The 24,929-nt window shown below is 34.3% G+C and overlaps 3 protein-coding genes and 1 non-coding gene across 5 annotated transcripts; 3 read left to right on the forward strand and 1 right to left on the reverse strand.

Annotated features, from left to right (window-relative positions):
* Positions 1-1,775: 1,775 nt before the first annotated feature.
* On the reverse strand, positions 1,776-8,824 carry LOC122600318 (actin-related protein 9). 2 transcript variants are annotated; one of them, XM_043773025.1, is made up of 20 exons: positions 8,509-8,815; positions 8,314-8,386; positions 8,027-8,145; positions 7,515-7,574; positions 7,363-7,428; positions 7,114-7,216; positions 6,448-6,656; positions 6,202-6,322; positions 6,045-6,109; positions 4,945-5,034; positions 4,753-4,803; positions 4,437-4,568; positions 4,220-4,309; positions 3,799-3,869; positions 3,281-3,480; positions 3,136-3,179; positions 3,003-3,052; positions 2,787-2,832; positions 2,619-2,669; positions 1,776-2,133 (listed from the first exon to the last, which is right to left on the reverse strand). In XM_043773025.1, exons 1-20 carry the CDS (start codon positions 8,509-8,511, stop codon positions 1,990-1,992), a joined length of 1,788 nt encoding a protein of 595 aa, XP_043628960.1. In that variant the 5' UTR covers positions 8,512-8,815; the 3' UTR covers positions 1,776-1,989. The 2 variants fall into 2 exon arrangements, with proteins under 2 accessions (XP_043628960.1, XP_043628961.1); XM_043773026.1 differs by lacking the exon at positions 2,619-2,669 and having other exon boundaries at positions 2,048-2,133; positions 2,717-2,832; positions 8,509-8,824.
* On the forward strand, positions 8,753-8,884 carry LOC122602453. Its single transcript, XR_006324271.1, has one exon. It is a non-coding gene; the product is annotated as a U11 spliceosomal RNA (small nuclear RNA).
* Positions 8,885-12,231: 3,347 nt separating this feature from the next.
* On the forward strand, positions 12,232-15,017 carry LOC122600997 (enoyl-CoA delta isomerase 2, peroxisomal-like). Its single transcript, XM_043773774.1, has 2 exons — positions 12,232-12,811; positions 14,624-15,017. Exons 1-2 carry the CDS (start codon positions 12,354-12,356, stop codon positions 14,889-14,891), a joined length of 726 nt encoding a protein of 241 aa, XP_043629709.1. The 5' UTR covers positions 12,232-12,353; the 3' UTR covers positions 14,892-15,017.
* Positions 15,018-18,722: 3,705 nt separating this feature from the next.
* Positions 18,723-24,686, forward strand: LOC122602223 (DNA repair protein RAD5B). The gene is made up of 17 exons (XM_043774936.1): positions 18,723-19,124; positions 19,230-19,363; positions 19,467-19,602; positions 19,689-19,742; positions 20,253-20,402; positions 20,497-20,648; positions 20,743-20,827; positions 20,922-21,122; positions 21,491-21,634; positions 21,727-21,947; positions 22,158-22,280; positions 22,468-22,567; positions 22,642-22,754; positions 22,837-23,404; positions 23,652-23,723; positions 23,841-23,939; positions 24,433-24,686. Exons 1-17 carry the CDS (start codon positions 18,804-18,806, stop codon positions 24,553-24,555), a joined length of 2,796 nt encoding a protein of 931 aa, XP_043630871.1. The 5' UTR covers positions 18,723-18,803; the 3' UTR covers positions 24,556-24,686.
* The last annotated feature ends 243 nt before the right edge of the window (positions 24,687-24,929 follow it).

The following is a 24,929-nucleotide window of genomic DNA, read 5'->3' on the forward strand; positions in this document are numbered from 1 at the left end:
GGATTGGAAATGAAACGATCTAAAAGGAATTAGGAAGTGAAACGATCTTGAAAGGAATGAAAGGTAGAACGATCTAAAAAGAGATCGTTTTGGAAACTTGTAGGTGAAACGATCTAATTTAGATCGTTTTGGAATCAAAGAGCTGAAACGATCTAAAAAGAGATCGTTTTGGAATCACAAAAACTGAAACGATCTAAAAGAGATCGTTTATCAGAATTTTCAAGAAATTGAATTGACCAAAACCAATCCAAAGGATCAGTTAGCCACAATCAATTCTTCACAACACAACCACACTTGTCAAAACGATCTAAATTGAATCGTTTTACAAGCTACAATCACTGAAGTAAATATGAAGTATGTAAAACTGAAACGATCTAAATTAGATCGTTTTAATTTCACTTCATCTTCTCCAACAGTTCAGTTTCAACATAAAACTCCATTGATGAACCTTAAAACTTCAATAACTTTTGATTTTCTGGGAATTATAACATGAAACCACTTGCAAACTATTTGTTTTCACCTTAGAAACAATCCGATTAACACAATTCACCTCAAAACATAACAGATTCAAAACCCAAATTTTGAGCAAAATCTCTCAAAATTCAAACTCGCAATTCGGATTGAATTAGAACGTGAAATTTGAGAGGATTATGTTTTTAACTATCAGGAATCTATTGGTGAACAAATAATTGTGATTTCATGTGATTTGTGAGATGATCAAATGATGAACAGTGAAGAAAACGGTTTTGGATAAAATTTCGAATATTGATGAAAAATTGATAGAAATTGCAACAAATTGAGCTCTGGATTGTTAACGTGTAGTTATTTTTCTCTGATACCAAATGAAATAAACAAATTTAAGCTAGATATGTGCAATTTATGGAGTTTGTGTGTGAAAAGGTGTTTGTGTGTGTATGGAGGTTAGGGATGAAGATTAGAGAGAAAATGTGTGGAATGTGTGTGTTTTTAATTAAGAAATGGTAAAAGTCTTACAAATTAAGTGTGGAAGGGGGTATTTATACCATAAATCTAAGATTTCACTAATGCCCCTGCCATCTCTAAAATATTACCTTTTAACACCATTTTTAGGTCTAACATCAGTCACCATCGCATTGTGGACACCGCCGCCGTATTTGCGCGGGTACCATGCTAGTATTTAAAAACGATATTATCTATGTAAATTAATACGATTACATATGATAACTAAAAAAAATAGCGGCTGGTATCCCGACCACTTTTTTAGTAATTAAACCAGACTATTTGCAGCGATTATCGCTGCAAACAGTGGTGTTTTGTCCTTATCCAACTATTTGCAGTGATTACTGACAGGCGCCCCACTATTTTTTGCCAGATTTATCATTACAGACAAGGGGGGCTCACACTATTTGCAACGACTATCGCTGCAAATAGTATTTGTGGTCTATATACCAAAAATGTGTGGTTGGGATATGAATCCCTAAAAAAATACTTCAAACTTTTAAATATTAGGAGCTAGGACAACCTCCATTTTATATGATAGAACGATAATATATAATGCCTTTATTCCAGTAACTCATTTGTATCTATAATTAGTAGAACAAAATGGTGATTGTGTAAGTTAATAACATCTTAATCACCAAACAGAACAATCAATAATATGATGGCAATAGCTCGTTGTATTTAAAAGTAAAAGAACCAAATGACAATTATTGTAGGTTAATTGCATCTTAAGTCTTAACAACTAGATACAACAATCTATAATATAACGCCAATATCCTACATCTAAAAATTAGTAGTAATATAAAAGAGTAATGATATATGCAAGTAAATTTATATTCTCAAAAACATGGTTAAGAATCTGATGCCAACACATTGATTCCACTCATTCTTTTTTCGATCCGCCATGTGTTAGCATTAGATTTTGTAAATATTTGTTGGCCTACTAATTTAATCACATTTATCATTTTTCAAGATAGAATGGAGATTAACGTAAGATTAAAGATCTAAGTTCTAGGAATTTATGTAACACATTGGTTGTGCTTGGAGATAATAAGAATCCTTGTATTTTCTGCCTGACGCAATATGAATACCATTTCGAATCCAGTCTTCTCGATGTATCCAAGCCTCTTGGCCATAATCAATTACCCCCAGTAACTGCATGAAATCAGTTAAAATGGTTAGCAAACGTTTTATACCGACATCCAAAACATGAGGTGAGTTAAAATATTGTTGGGGGTCTAGGTATAATCGTTTGTGGTAGAGGTGACTAATTGTGAGGAGCGGGTGGATTGTATGGGGGTCAAAATGAGTTCATGTTATACCCGTAATAACTAATCTTGGTCAGGTATAACACATTATGGTTGAAAAAACATAGTGCTAAAAATCTATTCTAAATTTTGAATATATTAAATACTAAAGGTTGATTGCATTAACATAGTTTGGGCGACTTTTGACCAGTGTAACCATACAATTAAGTTGACCAGTTCCATTATTACCTAAAAAAAATTAATCGGCCAACTTGACCCGTTTGACATGTATAAAAAGAACCCAAATCAATTCATTCATAAGTAAAACAGTAAAAATTGCAGCCTCTAATTTGTGGGTATCAACATGAAGAAAGATACTTAGGATTAACTTACGGCTCCACCTCGCCATGCCACAAATGGTGGATTGGTTCTTGATTGCAGTACCTATCGAAGACACACAAACTTAGAATAAAGAAATGATATTTAATCACCTGAACTTAAGGGACAAGATCAAGAATCCAAGTGCTATTAAACCAAAATCCATATCTTAATAAAGCTGACCTCAACAGTATCGATTGCTTCATTTGAGGGGATTGCATGTAAAACTCTGCAAAAAAACAGCCAATCAAACATATGTCAAAAACTGGTGCAACTATGATGAAATTGATTTACATGTACAAGATTTTTCTGTCATCATTTTCTAAAAACAGAAAATGAAAAGGTTTAATATTTGGTGAAGTATAAAATTCTTGATAACAGAATATATCGATTTGAAACCTCTCCTCGACAGCAGATATAAGACCGGGTGTCAAAGCAACTCCACCAATCTACAATATAAAAATGCATAAAATATTTTAAGCTCATTGGATCAATGTATAGTGTGTAATCGGAGGACACTTATGGAACTCACCAGTTGCATGCTACAAAACAGCTTTCTCTGCAGATCTATACGTCCTATCAATTGGATAAAAAGTATAACATTAAGTCTAATAATAAGCAGATACATATTTCTAGCAAATCATAATTCATTACAGCGTTGGTGATTTATATCGTACCTGTTGCAAGAATACTCTTTGAAATGGCTTCTGCAAGTCCAATATTATCTTCTTTCTTCACTTGAATTGACATATAAGGATAGTTATCCCACATCTGTAAAGGATTGCTGATGCCCGGATATAAGCCCTCTGATACATCAGGTCTCCTGGGAAAGTCGACATGCCAAGTATCTTCTAGCATATCCTCGTAATCTTTAAACCTAGGAAACAAAAAGTCAGTATGATGAGAGCTAGCATGATGGATGGAATCATATGAATATCTTAAGAGGTGGCAAAATGGGTGGTCAAGCTGGTTGGGTAATGGGTTAAAACATGTAAACGCTTTGGGAGGTTCTATGCATAAAACATAGACTTTAAATCACTTTCAATCGATTTCACAGGTTTATATTATAAGCCTCATATAAACCTGTTAACGACAAAGCATGACCAAGTCTACCCACATACAAGTACATGGGCCAAAACTGCAATTCTAGAAAATTTATTATGAAGAATAAAAATGAACGATCTTAAATGCTTACCAAGTACGAGGTGGAGGAGGATATACATCTGGAACCAAAAGCGTGGGATAGAACAGACCCATTGGCGCCACCTATTCCAATAGAAACTTAGTTGAGATCTAAAACAGTAACCTCGTAATATACCATGAATAGTAATGTATGTTGCCAAAACACACACAAGAATAACATCCAGAACCATAAGCAAATAAATAATTAAATTTGTTAATTGCAATTTCCCCCACAACATCAGCTGAACCATATTCACAACATTATATGGCCTGGATGACTACACCAATCATAATCATGGCATATTTAAATGATTCTTAATACTATACACTTGATGCAAAACTTGACACATGAACTTTTTTAAGAGAAAAGAAGCACAGATGATAGATGAGGGTCAAATGACATGATAGTAACTCATTTAAATTATAATACATACATTAAGAGCAGTTAGCCGTGTCTTGTGAGATCCAGATGGCATGCCATCTTCATATGAATGAACCACCCCAACAGCTTCAACCTCCCCCTCCTGCGCAAATGAAAAAGATGAAGGACAAACGTTGCAAGCTCGGGAAGAAGAAATTTCCTTCTTTTTAAATATTTATAGCAGTAGTATCACAAATCATATAACACTAACAGTCATTAAATGATCTCACATAAATCTGGCAATAAGATTCTTTGAGTCTGTTAAGCATCAACAAATCTATGGGCTTTGCGAGAGCATCTGTGCGAATAGGTGGCCATGTTTGATGATGTCTTTGAGTCCAAAGAAGGCATCTTGACACATCCTGAGAGAATTACATAAACTAATTAGCTAGTCAAACAGCTAACTTTCAACAAATAATTACTAAAACAAAAAAAAGTGAGATCATGAGGCAGATTCAACTTAAAATGAACACCCTCGACAAGCAGAAAAACACACACGTAATTCCATCAATTAAGTAGACTACATTTTCATTATGAAATTCATACCTCCCCGCCAAAACGTAAGCTCATCTGTGTGTGAGGAAGAGCAACTCCATCCTGACAAGATCAATTGATCATTCATGAGAACTTTATGGATAATACAGATTATGTTCTATAGCTTGTAAGTGAAATGCATTAATGCGAAGTGTCGAAAAACAAAAGACAAAATTGATAAGGAAGAAAGCACATCAAGACCACCTCGACGCAAATAATTGAAGTGACTTGAGCACCAATATTCACAATACATGCAGTTGATAATCCATTTCCAAAAACCGCAGCAAGACCTTCCTACAATAACAAATTAAAGATCTATTAGATTGAGAAAATTAAAAGGATCTAACAAGTTGATCAAGATATAACCACAAGAAACATGTCTTGACTGTCAAAAGACTTGTAAAGTGTAATCTTACTATTATAATCTCCTAACACATGGAAACACTCTGTATCAACGTACCATAACTATTATTTCAAGCTTCAAATTTTGGTAAGCAAGTAACTACCTTAAGCTTCTTATTGACATAAAAGCTCAAAAAGAAAGTAATTGTTGCATCTTATGACTGTCAGTCATAGACCTTAAGAAAGTCCACCAGGGTTCGAATCCTACTTCCTACATTTGTAGAAGTAGAAAAAAAAAAATTATTTTGGGGGGTCTACAGTCCTAGGTTTCATACCAAGCATGCATGGTTCAAGCTCCGCATACTACCTAGTTGGATGTCACTGTGGTGTCTCGAATGCTGACTACTAACTTGCTGTTCAGAAAAAAAAAGTGGTACATGTAGCTTGATCAATAAGAGCAACTCCAATGAATTAAGCCCATTCTATGCTAGCTTTTAATAAAATATCACTTTAGTGTAGACTTACTTAGAAATTCAAGCATAAAAACAAGTATTCTTTAAAACAACGAAACAAATACAAAATAATCCACAAATAAGCAACTACATGTTAAGGTGGTCATCACCGTAAGAGCATCATTCAATCAAACACCATCATTTAAACTGGTTTTCTCAACACATATTTAGTAACCAAAACATAATTAAAAACTCTCTCTCTCTCTCTCTCTCTCTCTCTCTCTCTCTCACACACACACACACACACACACACAAATATACAATACAACTAAGCACACGAAATGATCCACATATAAGCACTGTCTGTTAAGGTGATCATAGTAGGAACTAAAAAGACTATCTTGGCAGTTTAACTGCTTTTCCGACACATATTAACCAAACATACTTAAACTCCCCACCTGATGCAAAAAACATCTACACTTGGATGTAAACGAACATAACGATTCTCACCTGGTGGACTACAGCTGAGCTGAACCGCAAGTCCCGTAATACGATAGATAACAATTCCTTTATTTCTGAAAGAAAAAATATAAATTATCAAACCATGCTATAAGGCACCCTACCAAGAAGAAAATACACACAAGTGACATAATATAAAAACATTTACCTCGATTATCAAATGTTTCAGGCACAACGATAAGAGCAGAATACGTGTTTCTCTTACTACGAGGGATATGTAGTTTCTCAATCAATATCCAGTCCCAAATAGCATGTAGATCTTCAAGTACCTTTAAAATAACAAAAAAACGTTGTTGAAATGATAACAGAGATTCTTTTTTCATGACTAAAACTGCTCGTAAAACAGATCATTTTCAAATCTTGTCAGTAAGAAGTTATGATAATAAGAAGATACCTGTTGCATGGAATAATGTTGAGAAATATTAAGATGGCCTCTGCGTATAGGACGTCTTAAGCAATATGGTTCGGTGGGAGAAATCCGCATAGCTTCTTCACCACATATGTACTCTTTGTACTCGGATACAATTTTAACTGGCTTCTCCCCACTACTACCTTCCTGCGGGTTAGGGGACTCGCTTGTTTCATGCATATGTGATGAACTTTCTGATACAATGAATCACAAAGGCACGATCAGTTAAAAAAGTATACAAAGGATATTATAACTAATATCATACTAAGAATCAATGAAAACGGGTAAACAGATGAAGTTTTCCTTAGTCAGGTTAACTGGGGAAGCCGAGTCTGTATTTTAACTCATATGCACGTGGCCTAATCGGGGCATCCCGTGACCGCTTCAGAACCTTTACAAACCACCTCCAACATTGTACTTAGCGGGATTGAAACCCGAGAACTCTTGTGAACAGGTCCAAGATGTAACCACTAGGCCACCTTGGAGGTAGTTAAAACCAATATATTTTTATAGCTCGAATGTGGGAATGACTTCTAAAGAAGCAGCCCCTAACCGAGCCACTAGCTCAGTTTCAGAAAAAGCAAATTTAACATGATGGGCTTGAAATTAGCTAACCTCTTTAAATTTTAAAAAAAAATTCTATTTATTTACCTACTGCCAAGGACGGACTTGAACTTTTCTGGAAGACATCAGTCCATGGAAACACACTCTCATCCTTACTGTTTTGTTGAGATGATACATCAACACGACCCATCTAACAAGAACAAAGATCATATAAACTTCAAGGTAATCAGGAACTGATCTAATACAGTAATCAAGAAAAATGAAAAGATAGCATAAACTACAGAAGGAAACAATTTGCAGTTCTTGTATTCATAATTTCAAAATGAACATTCCTACCTTTCGTTGGTGAGAGTTATTTGCGACCTCATCATCAATAAACGGTATCTTCAATAAGGATGCAATCTACATATATGTGAAAGAAGAAAATTACATCTTCAAGCACACAAAAAGAGTACATAATCAGAGAATATAAATTCCAGGTTACTTACAACGTCATAAGCTTTCTCCCTCTCAACATGTTGTGCTGTTGTAACTTGAGAATTAAGCATCTGTTTGATTGACATGAATTAAGTTGAACGGTAAATCTACACTTTCTAATTTGCAGAAATTTATATCGAGTGTTATACTTTCTGGTCAAACAGCAACAGGTGTCTTTTACTAAAATTCAAAGTTGACATGACAGAACACTATTCTTTTGAAACATAAAGGTTGCCTTAAGTCCATAATGGTAGTTAAACAGATGAGGTTTTCCCTATTCGATGATGTACCTAATGAGGTTTCAAACCGAGACGGCGAGACCTCTTCCGAGGAAACAAGACCTCTTGACAACTAGATTTGTTTCCGGTACGTTTCATAACTATGAGCATTTAGGTTATGAAAGTGTTTCGAGTCTCTATCGGAGTATCTAGTGCTTAAAATTCAATACGGTGACTAAATCTATTTGTGCATCATTTATAACAACGAAAACAGACACACACAAAAAAAAACAAAAACAGTCAACCTGATCTTGGACATTCTTTCTGGGAGGTTGATTAGCTCCGGCAGTACGCCGAGCAATACAATGAGGTATATTAAAGGGGGCATCTTGTTGAGCTAGTCCAATTCTTACATTTGCAGAACCTACAAAATTGTAACACATAAAACAAACTTTAATAGTAAAATTTAAAAACTCTTTTTTCAACATTAATTATAGAAATTGATAAATATATGTTACTGATAGTAAATTAATAACAAAAAAGAAGTAAGAATTAGGGTTTAGAATGAATGAATGAATGAATGAATAATGACCTGGATTGATGATGACAAGATTAGCGCTTTGGTCACCGAGTAGGTGTGCCGGAATTACTGATTTTGAGTAATCCTGCGGCCATTTACATATATACATACATACATATCAAAAAATACAGAAAATTTAATTGATTATATCTTAATAATAAAAAGATAGAAGAAATTATTATAAGTTCAAGATTATTGTATACTTACCATTGGGAGAGAATTGAAGTTAGTAAACAAATAAATTACTCTACTGTCTGTCTTCACCAATCTGGACTTTCGTTACCGAGAGTTGTATATATACAGTGGTTAAAAATCTGAGAGTTAAGTATCAGAAAAATGAAGTACGGAGTGATGTTTTTTTTTTCCCTGATAGTCCCACATCGGTTGGAGGTAACAAGGAGAGGGAATGGGGGCGAGTATAAGAAGATGAGGGGGTGGAAATGGAGAAGATTAAAAGGGTCAGTTGGCTAAATATGCCACGCTCGCCCACATTGAAATGGTGAGTGCTGTATGGCTATCAAGACATATGGCTGACATAATTTGTGGAAACTCATAGGGTTGGCTCCCTTTGGCCGACCCTCCTTCATATATGCATAATAACTTTAAGTCCCTTGGATCAAGCTTATCATTCAGTTAAAAAAGTACTCAATGATCTTAAATCAAGCTTATCATTCGACTATTGTGATATCAGTCGGAAGCATTCAAAACGACTTATGGTAAAAAAGTACTTACTCAATGAGTCTCATGGTACTCAATGGCTATTGTGATTGAATGGAGAGATCAAGAGCAGATGCACCAAAAATGCATCCTTCCCCGTCCTTTCGTATTAAGGAAAGATCCTCACAATACTTTATCGCTTTATCGTTCCTAGTCTATTGAATAAAAGTCATTCACAATCATACGATTGGGATTGATCTAAACCAACTAATTATACATAGACCAGTCGATTGATCTAAACCAACTAATTATACATAGACCAGTCAATAGTTCAAGTCACACAACAATCCATTCTCTTAGGAAAATTCATTTCAATTATTCATGCCAAAAGGAAGTTCAAATAGAAATATCCAAATACATGATGGGATGTTATAGACTATAGGAACTTAGGAAGATTAAATACGAGTAAGTGAAATACATATCTCGTTATTAAAGATACATGAAAGGTTTCACAGTTATATGATTTCAATGTCATATCCCGACTGAATATTTTAGAAAAACACTCGGTTTCAACAAATATTGCGATATATATGGTGTTTACAACGAAATATGAATCATATGAACGATGAAAGTTGTATGCAAATTTGGTATCTATGACTACCGTCTCATGCAATTTGTATCATTAAAATTGTCACTAAGCTTTTCAAAAGCATTATTTTTATATTTACTATACTATATTCATGCCGTATAAAAATGTACATTACAAAATTTTATCTTATTCTTACATTTCAATACTTATTTTATTTGAAATAGAACAATACATCCAATCATGGATAATAAACATGAGATTTATGGTGATGGTGAACATTATTGGTAATAGTGATGACATCGTCATGTGATTTGGATTAATGTGAATGGAGTTGATATGAAGATGATAATGATGATATTTTAATCAATAACGATTTAAAATGTAATTATTTAATTAGTTTTTTATAACTATTATAAAAATTATTCAAGATAATTTGATATATTTGTAATTTTAGTGAAGTTGTAGCCATTTTTTTTAACCCTTTCAAATTTCACTAATCACATTCCTCCAACTCATTTTATTTCTTCAACCCTCCCAACTCATTTCTTAGCCATTCATTATTTTTTCAACCATCCCAGACTTTTTTATTTCCTTTTTCATTTAAATTAATCAAACATTTATAATAAAACAATTTAATAAAACATATAACAACTTAATAAAACAATATAAATACAACATAAAATCATTCATCACATAAAAGTACCAAAATAATACATATTGTGAGGTTGATTATTGTTGTTGATTTTGTTGTTGATATTGTTATTGTTCTTGTCGTCTTGTCGATATATGCCTCGACCCCGACCTTGTGAGACACTAGCTACGTTTTGTTGTTGTTGTTGTTTTCCTCTCCATGGATCCATGTTATATTGTGGTTTATGTGATAAAATTGTAGATTTAATTGTGTTTTGGTTTGAAAAATAGAAGTGTATATATGGTTAAAAAAAAAGGGATTCTTTTTTTCTTTCTTTTTTGTGGTACTCGTTCCCCCAAACGGCTAGTCAAAGCCTCAAACATTCAAATTTGACCAAAGATTCTTCGGCCAACGAACGGGCTTCAATCCCTCCAAATTCAACCCATTGGCCAGCCCGCGCTATCGGCGACGGTGTTCCATAGCGGGCTGGTCCAACCCGTTGTGACTCCGTGGCCCCTTATGGCATCTTGAAGGCATTTTGTATTTGAATTTTGTATAAAACGAGAGAATAATGATTTTTTTTCATGGAATTCACATCCATTCTTATCCATTATGTTCGTTTTATGCAAGAATGTCTCACTCAAAGATGTTTGAGAAGCATGATGTGCACGGCGTCTTCGAAGCATCTTGGGCGAGGGGCAGCCCCCCATTCCCCTCAATCTAGGCTACGAGGAGTGTGGGGGGAGGGGGGGGGGGCAAAGGGGGCTTCCCACATGGGGGTGACACGTGGCGAAGGCTCCCTTCAAAGGGAGCCCCCCTTAATTTTATTTTTGTTTTTTTTAGTTTTATAAATTTATATATAAAAAACATATACAGAAATACAAAAAACACTTTTCAACACTTTATTTCAAATAAAAAACAAACAACACAACTAAAAATTATTCCAAATATCACACAATAAAACATAAAAAAACACAAAACACAACTAAACGGCTAATTATCTCTAAATTTTGGATGGTCTCAAACCAATTCCCACTGCTCCAAGTATTGAAAACCGTTGTGTCGAGATACCGCATTGTACTCAGTCAAAGCCCTTGCAACCATTGCATCGTGTCCATCGTCGTGACCTTGGTTCTCACGGATGAACATCATATGGAATCTCGATATGTCGATGGTTGGTATTCATATGCGAGAAAAAGACGGGTTACTTTCACCCAAAATGTAAGATCCCTTTCATAGTTCCCTTACAACGGGTCGTTTGACACATCGACCCAAGCTCGTGCCAAATTTATTTCTTCGGACCGGGTCCAAACTCGTGCCATTTGAGTGATTTTTATAATTGTAGAGAGAAAAATGAAAAAAAGAAGTATAAAAAATGAGAAATGAGTAAGTAGTATTTATAATGTTATGGAAAAGGTTTAATTAAAAAAAATAAAAATCGAAGTTTTTATGAAAAAGTAGCCGTTGAACGGCACATTTTTTTGAAAAACCCACACAATCAAGGCGATCAATATTGATCGGAAGGGGGCATTTTTGGCATTTGACGCCAGCCGGGGCGGTGTAGACAGCGACATTGGGGCGGTGAAGGGGCGGCGTCGGGCTGAAGGGCCCCCACTTTGAACAACCTAAGTTTATAACTACCGGTACTTTAACATTTTACCTATTTTAAGATTAGTAAACAAAAATTAGAATTCATAAAGTTTTAGTATCTATAAGTGTATAATACTATTATACTTTTCATATTGTATGAATATAACTTAGATTTGGTGCATTGTAGGAAGAAACTTTATAAAAATGTTTAAATAATGTAAAAACGTATACGTGACAAATTATATAAGCTAGCACGTGTAATTTTTCAATCGATGAATGTCAAAATGTTACATTATTTGAACAATTTTACAAAGTTTTTTCCTACGATATAGACTTATAAATACCAAACCCAATTCATATATATCTACTTTTGTCTTTATTTATTTATTGCCTTGGACCCCATCGTATTTCAACTTAGTACGGAGTATTATTTTTATTTATTCTATTGCATGTTTTTCTTTAAACTATCAATCATACAAATCAATTCAAACATATTTTCTGTCCATTCTACTCGTATCTTTTTATTTTTCTTTTTTAATTAAACAATATAACCCTATCATCATTCATCATCAATTCACCGGCAAAATGTGCAGTTTAGAAAAACGCGGCAACATATTTTACCTAACGTTAACCGGCACCGACGACCACCGTTTCAATCCAACTGTCATCTCTTCAATCCGTTCATCTCTAGCTCAAGTCAAATCTCAGTCAACGCCCGGCACCGTCTTAATAACCGTTGCTGAGGGCAAGTTTTTCTCAAACGGATTCGATCTCGCATGGGCGAAAGCATCTTCCGGTGGATCTTCGTCGGAAGCGGTTAATCTTCTCCGCCATATGGTGCGTCTGTTTAAGGATATGGTTGCGGACTTGATCTCACTTCCTGTGCCGACGGTCGCCGCCGTTACTGGTCACGCTGCGGCGGCTGGTTTGATGCTTGCGATGAGTCATGATTATGTTGTGATGCGGCGTGATCGGGCGGTTTTGTATATGAGTGAGGTTGATATTGGAATGACGTTGCCGGATTACTTCACGGCGTTGATCAGGTTTGTTCATTTTTATAAATTTAGTAATATATATATATATATATATATATATTTATCTCTCTAATATATTGTCGTGTATCTATATTTCTAGTTAAGTAGTGTTTACTATAACTAATGTAGTGTTGGTGATATCATTGTAGACTTGTAGTGGGTGTTTGGGAATTGCTTATTTTTCCGTTTATCAGAAACGGCTTATTTATTCAGTAGAAAAGCAATCAATACCAAACTACATATAATTAAGTAGGTAAATAAGTATATCAGTATAGACATGTGACCGCACGATGGGGCGGTGTGGCGGCGGCGACGGGTAGCGGTGGCGGTGTGATTATTACTGTATTACTGTAAAAGTAATTGATGTAAAGGGAGTAGTGTATTTATTTTAATGGTTGAATGATGTATATTGTAAATAATTTCATTAAGGGTATTACAAGTATATTAGACAAATATATAAAATTTAATGAATAAAGGAGAGAGACACTTTGGGTATCAAGTTCTTTTTTTGATAAAAATTTGGAGCGAGTAAATAGTTTATAAGGTAGTATAGATACTAGATAGATATATAGATACATATATGTATATCTATCTTTTAAATTTTAACAAGATGCTTAGCATGTTGACTGTTTCATTCATCTCAACCTAAACCAAACCTCATGAGTTAATCGTGTTTAAAGTTGAACCCAACATGTTTTGCAAATGAATTACTTGTGTCAGACTTTTTATGACCTATAAAGTGCTTTCAAAACACACTATAAACAATTAACATTAGAAAGCATTTAACTATCACGGAGTATGATTTTGGATGAAAAAATAATACTTCTTGTTTTAACCGGGCTGTAAAAGGTCTAAGAAGGTCGGCCCATTTATTTAACGTTTTACTCATTTTGACTCGTTAATGACCCAAACTTGTTTAGACTCAACCCAAACACATGTATTTTCGTGCTGTGTATGAGTGTCAGTGCCGACCCTGAGGATACAAGTATTCAGACCGAACTGAGAAAAAAATGCCCCTAACTCCTAACAAATTCATATATACAAACAAAAAATGTTTATGATGATAACTAGCCTTATAGCTATGATTTATATATACAAAACAAAATCATGATATTAGAAGTATATACTATAGCAGTTATTAGTTAACCGATGATTCTTAAGCTCTTCTAGCATTCTTTATAGTAATTTGGCTGATCAGCTCTTAGTAGTTTTATAATACACACATAAAATTTCAAAATTTTATGCCCCGTTCGAAATGAACCCAAGTTGGGAATTGCGTTTCCTTCTCTAGGCCTCCCCTGATGAGTGTCTACTTATGGATTGAGAAGATGTAGGTACCATTTTTAAGCCTTGATGTACCTTCTTATCGTAGGCAAAAGCTACCTTATAATTGAGTCAGATTGTAAGTTGTAAAGATGAAGGTTTCATTTTTTAAGTCTTGATGTACCTTCTTACCGTAGGCAAAAGGTATCATTTTTGAGTTGTAAAGATGAAGGTACCATACCATTTTATAGTCAAGTCAGATAGTAAGTTAAAGATATCAATAATTTTTTATTTTCTTTAGAATGGCTATAAAAAATGTTTATTGCTTTGGTAGTTAATTGAAAGTCAATTACCTCATAAAGTACATCTTTAAATTCGATGCATACCACCACATAATGTTTAAAATTTGATTACATCCTTGATAATTTCGCTTGTAGACATTTCTTGTACATTGTTCTAATTTATAGCATTGTAAGATAAGCAGTTTTGTTGTTACAATATATAGGATGAGGAATTAACACCGTACCATCTCTAATGTGTAAAATCTATGTTTAAAAGGTCGAAGGTGGCTAAACCGGAAGCACGACGGGATTTGTTGCTGCGCGGTATGAGAATAAAGGCAGATGAAGCATTAGCCAAGGGTTTGATTGATTCAGCACATGATAGCGCAGAGAAGGCAACGGAGGCTGCTGTGCATATGGGTGAAGAGTTGGCTAAAAGGAAGTGGGATGGCGAGGTTTACGCCGAGATTAGGAAGTCGTTGTACCCGGAGTTACTTAGTGTACTTGGCTTGACGGATAAAGGACTTATAAAAGCTCGGTTTTAGAAGATGTGGAACTTGTATAAGATTGTTTCTGTTGTTGGGGAATGTTTGACTCTTTACGGAATGCAATGTAATTGAAGAATATTAATAATGTATCAATTTAAAAGTAGACATTGTTCTCTTTTTAAATGTTTGATGATTGAGTTTGAGTGGCTTACATTGCCCGTGAGTCTTTGGAAATTGATGAAGATGAAAGGTTGTACTATTACTGGTAATATTTAGGTTATCTTGCATTATTAAGTTCATGTTATGCTATGGGGGTAGATATTAAAGGGAAAGCACTTTTGACTACTAATTGATAATGTCATACAATGTAGGTTTTGAAAATAATCAGTTATTGTGTGGAGGACTAGAGTCTAGTTAGACTTTGATTTTGAGGAGTTACATATAGAATTTAATTTAATTTGGTTAATCCAGGTGACCTACTAACTATAGCTTTAGAAAACTACTTTAACAAGTACTCGTATTAAATTCAATCACTCACAACTCAATTTAATTTAAGTTGGCATTAAAAACTCCATTTATAAATTGGGGAAAGTGAATATGAGATTATTTACCATTTAAGATTAGATGAAGAACCACTCACAACTTAATTTTTTAATCATAAATATAACCCTATATTCACTTTTTAGTTGATTGTATATCATCCTAGTTAAGGCTTAATCAAGGAAGTCTCTAAGGATAAAACTTATCCCTATTAATTGTTGTGCATTTGAACGAATGAATATGGGTTTTTTCTTTCTATTAAGTATTGACCTATTATCGATCTGGTTAAGATAATATAGTTTAAACCGGTCGTTATGATATTCGATATGTACTTGTAAAAAAAATATAATTAAGATTATTATATATATCATATATATTTAACTATATGTAGAAGGAAAATGGTATATTCTTTTAAAAAGTCTAATAATCCTTTTAACAATTTTAAAATATAATAAGTGTAAAAGACTTTCGTCATATTGATTTTGTGGTCATGATTTAATAATTATTAGGTTTATTATACTAATTTTTTAAAGATAATATATGAAAGGACACGACTCGATAACCGAAAATATAAGAATTTTTTTTTTTTTACACCCCACTACGCCGCAGTGGGTCAAGGACTCCTCACTGCGCCGCAGTGGATATCCTCGGCCATAACTGGAACATGTCCCACTGCGCCGCAGTGGGTTCGTTACATCTCCCACTGCGCCGCAGTGGGAAGAACCAAAATGGTTTCCGTGGGATTCAACTGCGCCGCAGTAGGCAAAGTCACCCCCACTGCGCCGCAGTGGACCACCTGACAGCAACCCTAAAACTCATTTTAACACTTGTTCCAACTTATAAACTTCAAATTTCAAAGCGAACTTCTCAAACACTTTTCAAAGGTTTCCAACAACAAAGTAGACGCATTACAAACATAATTACGACATAACTTGTTTCACAAATCCAAGAACAACCTTAACGGGTCGTTTACCCGTTTTGGCAACATTTTCGCCCATAAACAACAAAACCATTTTCAAAGACTTTACAACTTGGACATTTACAGAAATATTACCAAAACATGACCTCAAACCAAAATGTACCATGAGCCATGAGATGTGGGACGTCTAAGCTTCTATACCAAAAAGGATCGTCATTCGTTCGAGAATGACCTAATTACCTTCAAGTTCTTCAAAAGATATCTACAACTTCAAGCTTATCAACATACACTTAGTTCTTTCTCCCGGAACTACCTATAAAAATGTAAACAACTAAAATATAAGCAAAAGCTTAGTGAATATACTTGCATACATTTACGAATACGAAGGAGGGCATAGTACAAGGACTTTCACATGTAACCTATGGCATCGTCATATCACATTTACATATTCACCTTGCACACAAACAATACATATATGGATCCATATAAGCTAAACAATCACATCTATCTGGATTCTTAGGCCCCGGAGGTTCTTAGGCCTCATATCACATCAACATTCAGGATTCTTAGGCCCCAAAGGTTCTTAGGCCTCATAAACAATGCCCCACATGGGCTTCAAGCCAAATCAATTACCATGCTTGGAACATTCACATCTCATGGTAATTGACCCAACGTAAACATAAGGGTATGCAAATATACTCACCTCCTCCGCAAAAGGGACAATAATGCTAAACAAATAAGCACAAGCAAGCTTCAACCTATAATCATATCATAAAAGTGCATAAGCTTACATTCACAACTTGACTAGCTCAACCTAGTCATACTTCAATCACTAGCCTTCCTAAAACCCAAAACCAAACCCAATTGTCATTGAGTTACTTTCATCTTTAACAACAACATTGGGTAGCCCAACCTACCATTTTCATCCATATTTCAATAACTAGTAAAAATTCATCTTTTCTCATTAACTAAGATTTTCACATGAACTTATCAATTTCATAATCAAACACATCACATTGCTCAATGACAACTAGGTTAACTAAGGAATTGAGAAAAATTAACCATAATTCATTTTATAGCAAAAACCCCTAATTTGGTTCATCCATGAACCCTAATTTCAAAAGAAAGATAAAAACTAAATTAAGGGAATTCAATACCTCAAGATTAAATGAGCTAATTCAAGACTTAAATTGAAAATCCTCCTTTCCCCCCTCTTCTTTGAAATTTTCGGCCACCACCACTCAAAACCCACAACCCTAACTTTTCAATTTATTGAATGAAGATTATATGATGGTGATGTTTAGTATGATGATTTCCCTTTTTGAATTTGAGAGAATTAAGCTTTTGATTTTGAGAGAATGGGATGGAATTGCATGAGGAAATGAAGAAGAGTTTAGTGGAAATATGAGTAAGGAACTCTCTATGGGTGCCACGACCCATTTCCAAACTTGTGAGTATTTTACCCGCTATCCGCTAAAGTTCCAACTAAATTAACCCCATATCCAAAAATAAAATACTAGGAAATTAATTTAATGTCAAAACTATAAAATAGGGTTAATTTCTTTTACCTTAAAATTTTCGGGGTGTTACATATATTAGTTCTACTATGTAGAAATCAATTGTATTTTCAGTTATAGCTCAATAATTGAAAATTAACTTTATATATTGGAGGTCTTAAGTTCATGACACGAAAAAATATTTTAATGAATTTTACTAATAAAGTCCTCCAGTAAAACAGTTTTGAGTTATGCATGGTTTGATCCACACCTTAAAGAAATAAATTGTGTTTTAAAATCTTAAATAAGTTACAATTATGATAATTTAATTAATCAAAAATATAGCTAATTGGTGTTGAATTAATCAAAAACAGAACCTAAATTCTACCTCCCTTATTTTACCCGCCAAAGAATTCACATTACCAAAGCATTACATAACATTTACCCTCTTCGATTAAAAACAACCGCGAAAACAATACATTTTTAAACAAACTTAAAACTCTCCCGCCAATCTTCATCCCCTAATTAAGTCCCCAAAAATCATTCTCATTTTTTCTCATTCATCTCAATCACATAATCTCTCTACAATCTGTATCCATGGAAACCTCACCAATTCTTATAGAAGACGATTCCAAAACACCAATTGTTTCAATCGACCTCACCTTTTCACCCGTCTCAAAACCCCCAAAAATCGAACCCAAAATGGAAATCTATTCACCCGAAATCCCCGTAAAACGGACGGTTACGAGCACCGGCGGCACTCGTGTATGGATCAAACAAGAAGAAGGTGACGATTCTACTCAAGATTGTAAGATCGACAAAATAACAAACCGTAAAATGTCGTTTTCGGAATATTTAGAAGCAACAAACACCAAAGTTTTATCTGAAAAAGAAGCCGATTATATGAAACAAGAATACACCGACGAAAACGAACCGGTTCTCGACGTCGAACCGATTTCTGTAAGTAAAGTTTTTCCAAAAACTGAAAAAAAGGAAAGTGGGGTTAAACCGAAGATGGTCAACCCAGTTTCGTCTTTGAAACCGGGTTCCGGGTTTGTTAAGAAAGAAGTGAAAAAGGGCGTGGAAGAAGAAAAGAAGGCAGTAAGTTTAGGTGTGGTTGAAACCGGTGATTTTGCAGAAGAGGCTGATTGGTTAATAGTCGGTCGGACCGCGATAACCGGTTTATCGACAACAAAAGGGCGGGAGTTAGTCGATAACGAGATTGTTCATTTTGCATTTCCTAATAATGATATAAAAAGTAGTAATAATAGTTATTGGACTACTTCAAAAGCTGCTTCTGGAATTGTTAGATTCTCGACTAAAAGATCTGGAGAGGTTGTTATTTCTATTTTGTTTTTTAACTTTTTTTTTTTCTTTCCGATATACATATACATATATATTTTGTATCCAATAAGAGGTTTTTGATGTGTATATTTGTAGATTGGTAGGCTGCCAATGGAATGGTCAAAGTGTTTAATTCCGCTTGTGAATTCGAATAAAGTAAAAGTACTTGGTAGATGTGTGGCTGCACCTGAGAATCTTAGTATGATGCAAGAGATATTGCTTTATATAAGGTGTGAAGTTTAACTGTGAATTTTGTGATTTTGGATGTATATATATATATGTTGTTTTGAGTGTAAAATTTTGAGTAATTTTTGTGATTGTGTTGTTGGGCAGCTTTTATATTCATCATTCGATATTTACGGACGAGGGAAAGTGTACATGGAAGTTGGATTGTTCGTCGAATATTGACTCTACTATTTATCCTCTTTTGACTTTGTTTAAGCTGTTGAAAAAGAGCCCATTCCAAAAGGTTTGTCTTGTTTTGATTTTGGATGTTATGTTATGATGTGATTAGATTAATTTTATTGACGTAGTTATTAACTGTGAATTAACCAGGCTGAATTCACACCGGAGGAACTTGATTCTCGTAAACGTGGGTTAACTCTTGGGGTATGTTTGTTTGATCTTTATTTGAATTTGTATTGACATTCGTTCTCATTTTGTGACTTGTATGATTAAATAATGATATTAGACATTACCTCTAATGTTTTAAGGGTGTCAACTGAGCATTGTGAAACTAATTACTTCATAGTTCATAGGACCGTTTAAGTCTTTGATTAATAGTATTATTATCCTCTGAATATATGATAGGTCAATTTTTGATTTTGTTTATAGCCGTAAAACAATTTGAAGATCAAATGATAGAGTAAAATTACTTGGACAATCTTAACTAATCACGCATTGCCAGAATAATTGTCTTTCTTTTATAGCATAGCTGATTGTCTGATTTTGATTAATCTCCTTGGTTAGATGTTGGCTGAATTAAATGAATATTTTACTTTTAAAGTATTTCATCTTGGTTCACTTTAGTACTTGGTTCATCTTATGTGAAGTGTAGGTAACTGGTGATGTAAAATTTATGAATTTAAATTTACACTTCTTTAAAAATTGTTGTATCAGAGTGATTTGCTGCAAGCTGCATCATCCTTGCCGTCAAAAAAACAAAAGGGTGGTGAACCATTGCTTTTAGAACCCAACAAAGATGCTCAAGTCATCACTGAGTCGTCTTTGAACAAGCTTGTTGGTGCTGCAGATATGTATAACTTGGAGGTAAAACCTTTCAAAGTTAATTAAGAGAAATCAGCTTATATATTACTGCTCCTCTTTTAACCAAAAGATCACCAAAAATCTGTTCTTTTCGTAGGAAATGGAGCCTCCAATGACACTTATCTGTGACTTGAGGCCATACCAGAAGCAGGCTCTCTATTGGATGACAGAATCAGAAAAAGGTGTAAATGTTGAAAAAGCAGAAGAAACACTTCATCCGTGCTGGGCAGCATATCGTATATGCGATGAGTATGATTTTTAATTATTTCTTAAGGCCAAATGTTATGGTTTGAGGATGAAATTGTATTATATGATTGACATTATTCTTTGTGAATTAAAACAGAAGGGCGACTGCAATATATGTAAATATCTTCTCTGGTGAAGCAACTACCAAATTCCCAAAAGCAACACAGATGGCTAGAGGAGGAGTAAGGGCCTTTCTTTTTATAACTGATTCAAGATTTTTTGCCTAAATATGTATAGATATGATATATTTTCTTTGTTATGCTATTATTTATACAGATTCTAGCAGATGCAATGGGACTTGGTAAAACTGTGATGACCATTTCTTTGATCCTTGCAAGACCTGGCAAAGGAATCACTGAAAATGAAGATGAAGATGAGTGCGTTGGAAAGAGAAGAGATTATGAAACAAAGGCTTCTCGAAGACCAAGAGGTGGAACACTCATTGTTTGTCCAATGGCTTTGCTTAGCCAATGGAAGGTATGTCTTCTACAGTTTGAAAATAATATACTTATAGAGTTATAGTCAACCTCTATTTTAGAGACTTGAGAGTATATATATTCAAATCGGGCCTATGTTATAAGTTTATGATCAAATAATGACCCAGTTATTAAGTCTTGGGATTTCCCACTAGAGTTCTAGTCTTTGTTGGGTATTTTCAAGGAAATCCTAAGTTTCATCCTAGGCATTTAAGTTAGTTTAACAGTAGGAGTAAGATAGTTTGCTGTTCAAAGATTAAGAAACAATAAATGATAGTAATAAATAATAAAGTAACTACCAAGTTATCAGTTAAGGAGACTTATACTGGTGACTATTTTTTTATATTATTAATTTCATCTGTCTTGTAGGATGAGCTTGAAACCCATTCTGCAGCAAACAGTATATCTGTTTTTGTTCACTATGGTGGTGATAGGAGCAATGACCCAAGAGTGATAGCTGAACCTACTGTTGTCTTGACAACTTATGGAGTTCTTTCTGCATCTTATAAAAGCGTAATCCACCTTCTTATCGTCTAATTTGGAAGTTTTGCCATATTGTCTTTTTTTTTTCAAGTAAATATAATTTATCTGAAATTTTGTTTCAGCATTCGGAGAACAGTATTTTTCAAAAAGTAGATTGGTACAGAGTGGTGTTAGATGAAGCTCATACCATCAAGGCACACAAGAGCCAATGTGCTCAAGCCGCCTTTGCATTGTCTGCATACTGCCGGTGGTGTCTTACTGGTACTCCTCTGCAGAATAATTTGGAAGATCTATACAGTCTTCTGTGTTTCTTGCATGTTGAGCCATGGTGTAACTGGGCCTGGTAAGCAGTTTGAGGCGGAGCAACATGTCACAAGTTTTTTTCTTAGATTTAAAAAGGGAAAAGTACTTTTCTAACCTATCATTGAAAAACTGCTATGATAAGGGCTTACTCTGAAACAAAATTTTTATGAGATATGAATATGATTATGGATTGCAGTTTATGACTATTAAATCTTTATGGTTTTTAAGCCTATATTAAACTTCTTGTTAGGTGGAACAAGCTAATTCAAAGGCCTTATGAAAATGGTGATAAGCGAGGGCTAAACCTTGTAAAAGCTATTTTAAGGCCACTCATGTTGAGGAGAACAAAAGATACCAAAGATAAAGAAGGAAGGTTTGTACCAATTTCATAAAAACTGTGTTTTATGCATCATTCTTTTGGTTAATGGTTATTAACACGAATGTAGAGGTGGAATTTACATTTTGCCGAAAGTTTTATTCTGTGAGGCGATTTATCTTTTAGTTAGAGTTTTATACTAGAACTGATAACATCCTTTATTATTTTCAATACTGTCATTCAGGCCAATTCTTGTTCTCCCACCAACTGATATCCAAATCATTGAATGTGAACAATCAGAAGCTGAACACGACTTCTATGATGCCCTTTTCAAGAGATCTAAAGTAAGTTCTGTTTGTCATGTGAATCTCATTAATAAATAGCATGCATTGCATTCATTTATTTTTTTGCAAAACAGGTCCAATTTGATCAATTTGTAGCCCAAGGAAAAGTTCTTCACAACTATGCCAATGTCCTTGAGCTCCTACTTAGATTAAGACAATGTTGCAATCACCCATTTCTTGTTATGAGGTAAGAATTCAAAGTTGCACTTAACGATTTAGTTTTCATGATAGTTTTAGCTGAAAATGTAATGGTTTTGTTATATGTACAGCCGAGGTGATTCTCAACAGTTTTCGGACCTAAACAAACTTGCAAGAAGGTTTCTTGATAATAATCTTGATTCATCAGACCCAAATCCCAGTAAAGCTTATATAGAAGAAGTTGTTGATGGTTTAAGAAGGGGTGAAAACACTGAATGTCCCATATGTCTAGAGTCTGCAGATGATCCTGTGCTTACACCATGTGCTCATAGGATGTGTAGAGAGTGTCTTTTGTCTAGCTGGAGAAGCCCGGCTTATGGCTTATGCCCTATTTGTAGGCAAACTTTGAGAAAAAGTGATCTTATCTCATGTCCAACTGATAGCAAGTTTAGAGTTGATGTTGAGAAGAATTGGAAAGAATCTTCTAAGGTTTCAAAACTTTTGGAATGCTTGGAAAACACAATGAAAAAAGCATGTGGAGAGAAAAGTATCGTTTTTAGTCAGTGGACCTCGTTTTTGGATCTCTTAGAGATTCCATTGAAGAGGAAAAAGATCGGGTTTCTAAGATTTGATGGAAGTTTGTCACAGAAGAATAGGGAAAGGACTTTGAGAGAGTTCAACGAAACAACTGATAAAATGGTGAGCAAACTTTTAAAGAATTGTTTATGTTTAGCTATCCAACTTTTCAAGCAGTCCCTTTGTCACCCTTGCAGGGTTTAGAACATTCTTGCTGTTATTTGTTATGACAAACACAAAACAATCTGTTTTGCATAGTTGCAACTTGCAAGAAAAGACTGTTTCACCCTTGGAAATTTGAAGTTTTTGTATATGAAGATTGACTTTTGAGTTTGTTTTGAATATAAAGCTAATTAATGACTTTATGTAGGTGTTGTTAATGTCATTAAAAGCCGGTGGTGTTGGGTTGAATTTGACTGCAGCTTCAAACGTATATCTTATGGTATTTCTGATTATTCTCATTCTGACTTTCTTGAACATCTTGACTTCAATAATTTTCTATTTTTATACATTTCTTGGATTGTTTGGAAAACTCATGTCATGTTGCTAATTCGTGCAGGATCCGTGGTGGAATCCTGCAGTAGAGGAGCAGGCAATAATGAGAATTCATCGTATTGGTCAAAAACGAACTGTTTGCGTTAGAAGATTCATTGTGAAGGTTAGAATGCCATTTTATGAACTTCATTTGGTTTTTGTTGGTTTCTGGCTTGTTTTCCTTATGTTTTGACTTTGGAGCTAATAGCCAAAGTCAAACCTTTTCCTGCCTAACTAGTTTAAAATTGGGCTGCTAGTTTTGAATAGTCTCTTTGGCCATCATTTTCAATCAGGATTTCAAACACCTGCTTCAAATCCTTACCTAGAAAGAAATATTTGCTGGATTTGTGAAAGAAAGCTCTATATTTCTAAAGTTGACCAACCACTTTCTTTATTTGACTTTCTAGGATGCTTTAGTCTTCCTAAAGTCTTTTATTTAGTAATTGCCTATTTAGTTATCAGTAATCTTCTGACTTGTAAGCCTAATGACTTATTTCATGATTTTAATAATTGCAACTTATCATTAAGTTTCTAATCTTGTTTTATGAATGGCTTGACTCTTTTTTTTTTATTAAATCTAATTTACTTGACTTTGTTCTTTGGTGCAAAATGTATAGGATACTGTCGAGGAACGAATGCAACAAGTTCAGGAAAGGAAGCAACGGATGATTGCCGGAGCTCTTACTGATGAGGAAGTCCGATCAGCTCGACTTGAAGAACTTAAGATGCTCTTTAGATGAACTTAAAGTATTCTCAGATTTCCCTTTTTTTTTTTAATTTTATTGAAATGGTAGTAACATGGTTTAGGCCTTTTTTGGAGTGTAGTATCTATTGTGTAGTCTAGTTTATCACCACTCCTATTTTTTGTATATTGGCTAATCACATTATCTCAACCATTTCAGATTATGGTTATTATTAAATCGTAAAGTTTCATTGCATATTATGTGGATTGAATAGAGTAGGTCAAGTGTCTTTTTGTGGTACATTACTTTTATCAATTTTCAACCAATTAAATTTCCTTTTTGGCCCTTTTTTTGTTGCATAAAGTTTTATTTGAACAAAGATTGTGCTACACATATTTTTAATTATATATTTGATTCGAATATGATTATAC

Source organism: Erigeron canadensis, chromosome 5 (genome assembly GCF_010389155.1).
Source record: "Erigeron canadensis isolate Cc75 chromosome 5, C_canadensis_v1, whole genome shotgun sequence".
Taxonomy (NCBI): domain Eukaryota; kingdom Viridiplantae; phylum Streptophyta; class Magnoliopsida; order Asterales; family Asteraceae; genus Erigeron; species Erigeron canadensis.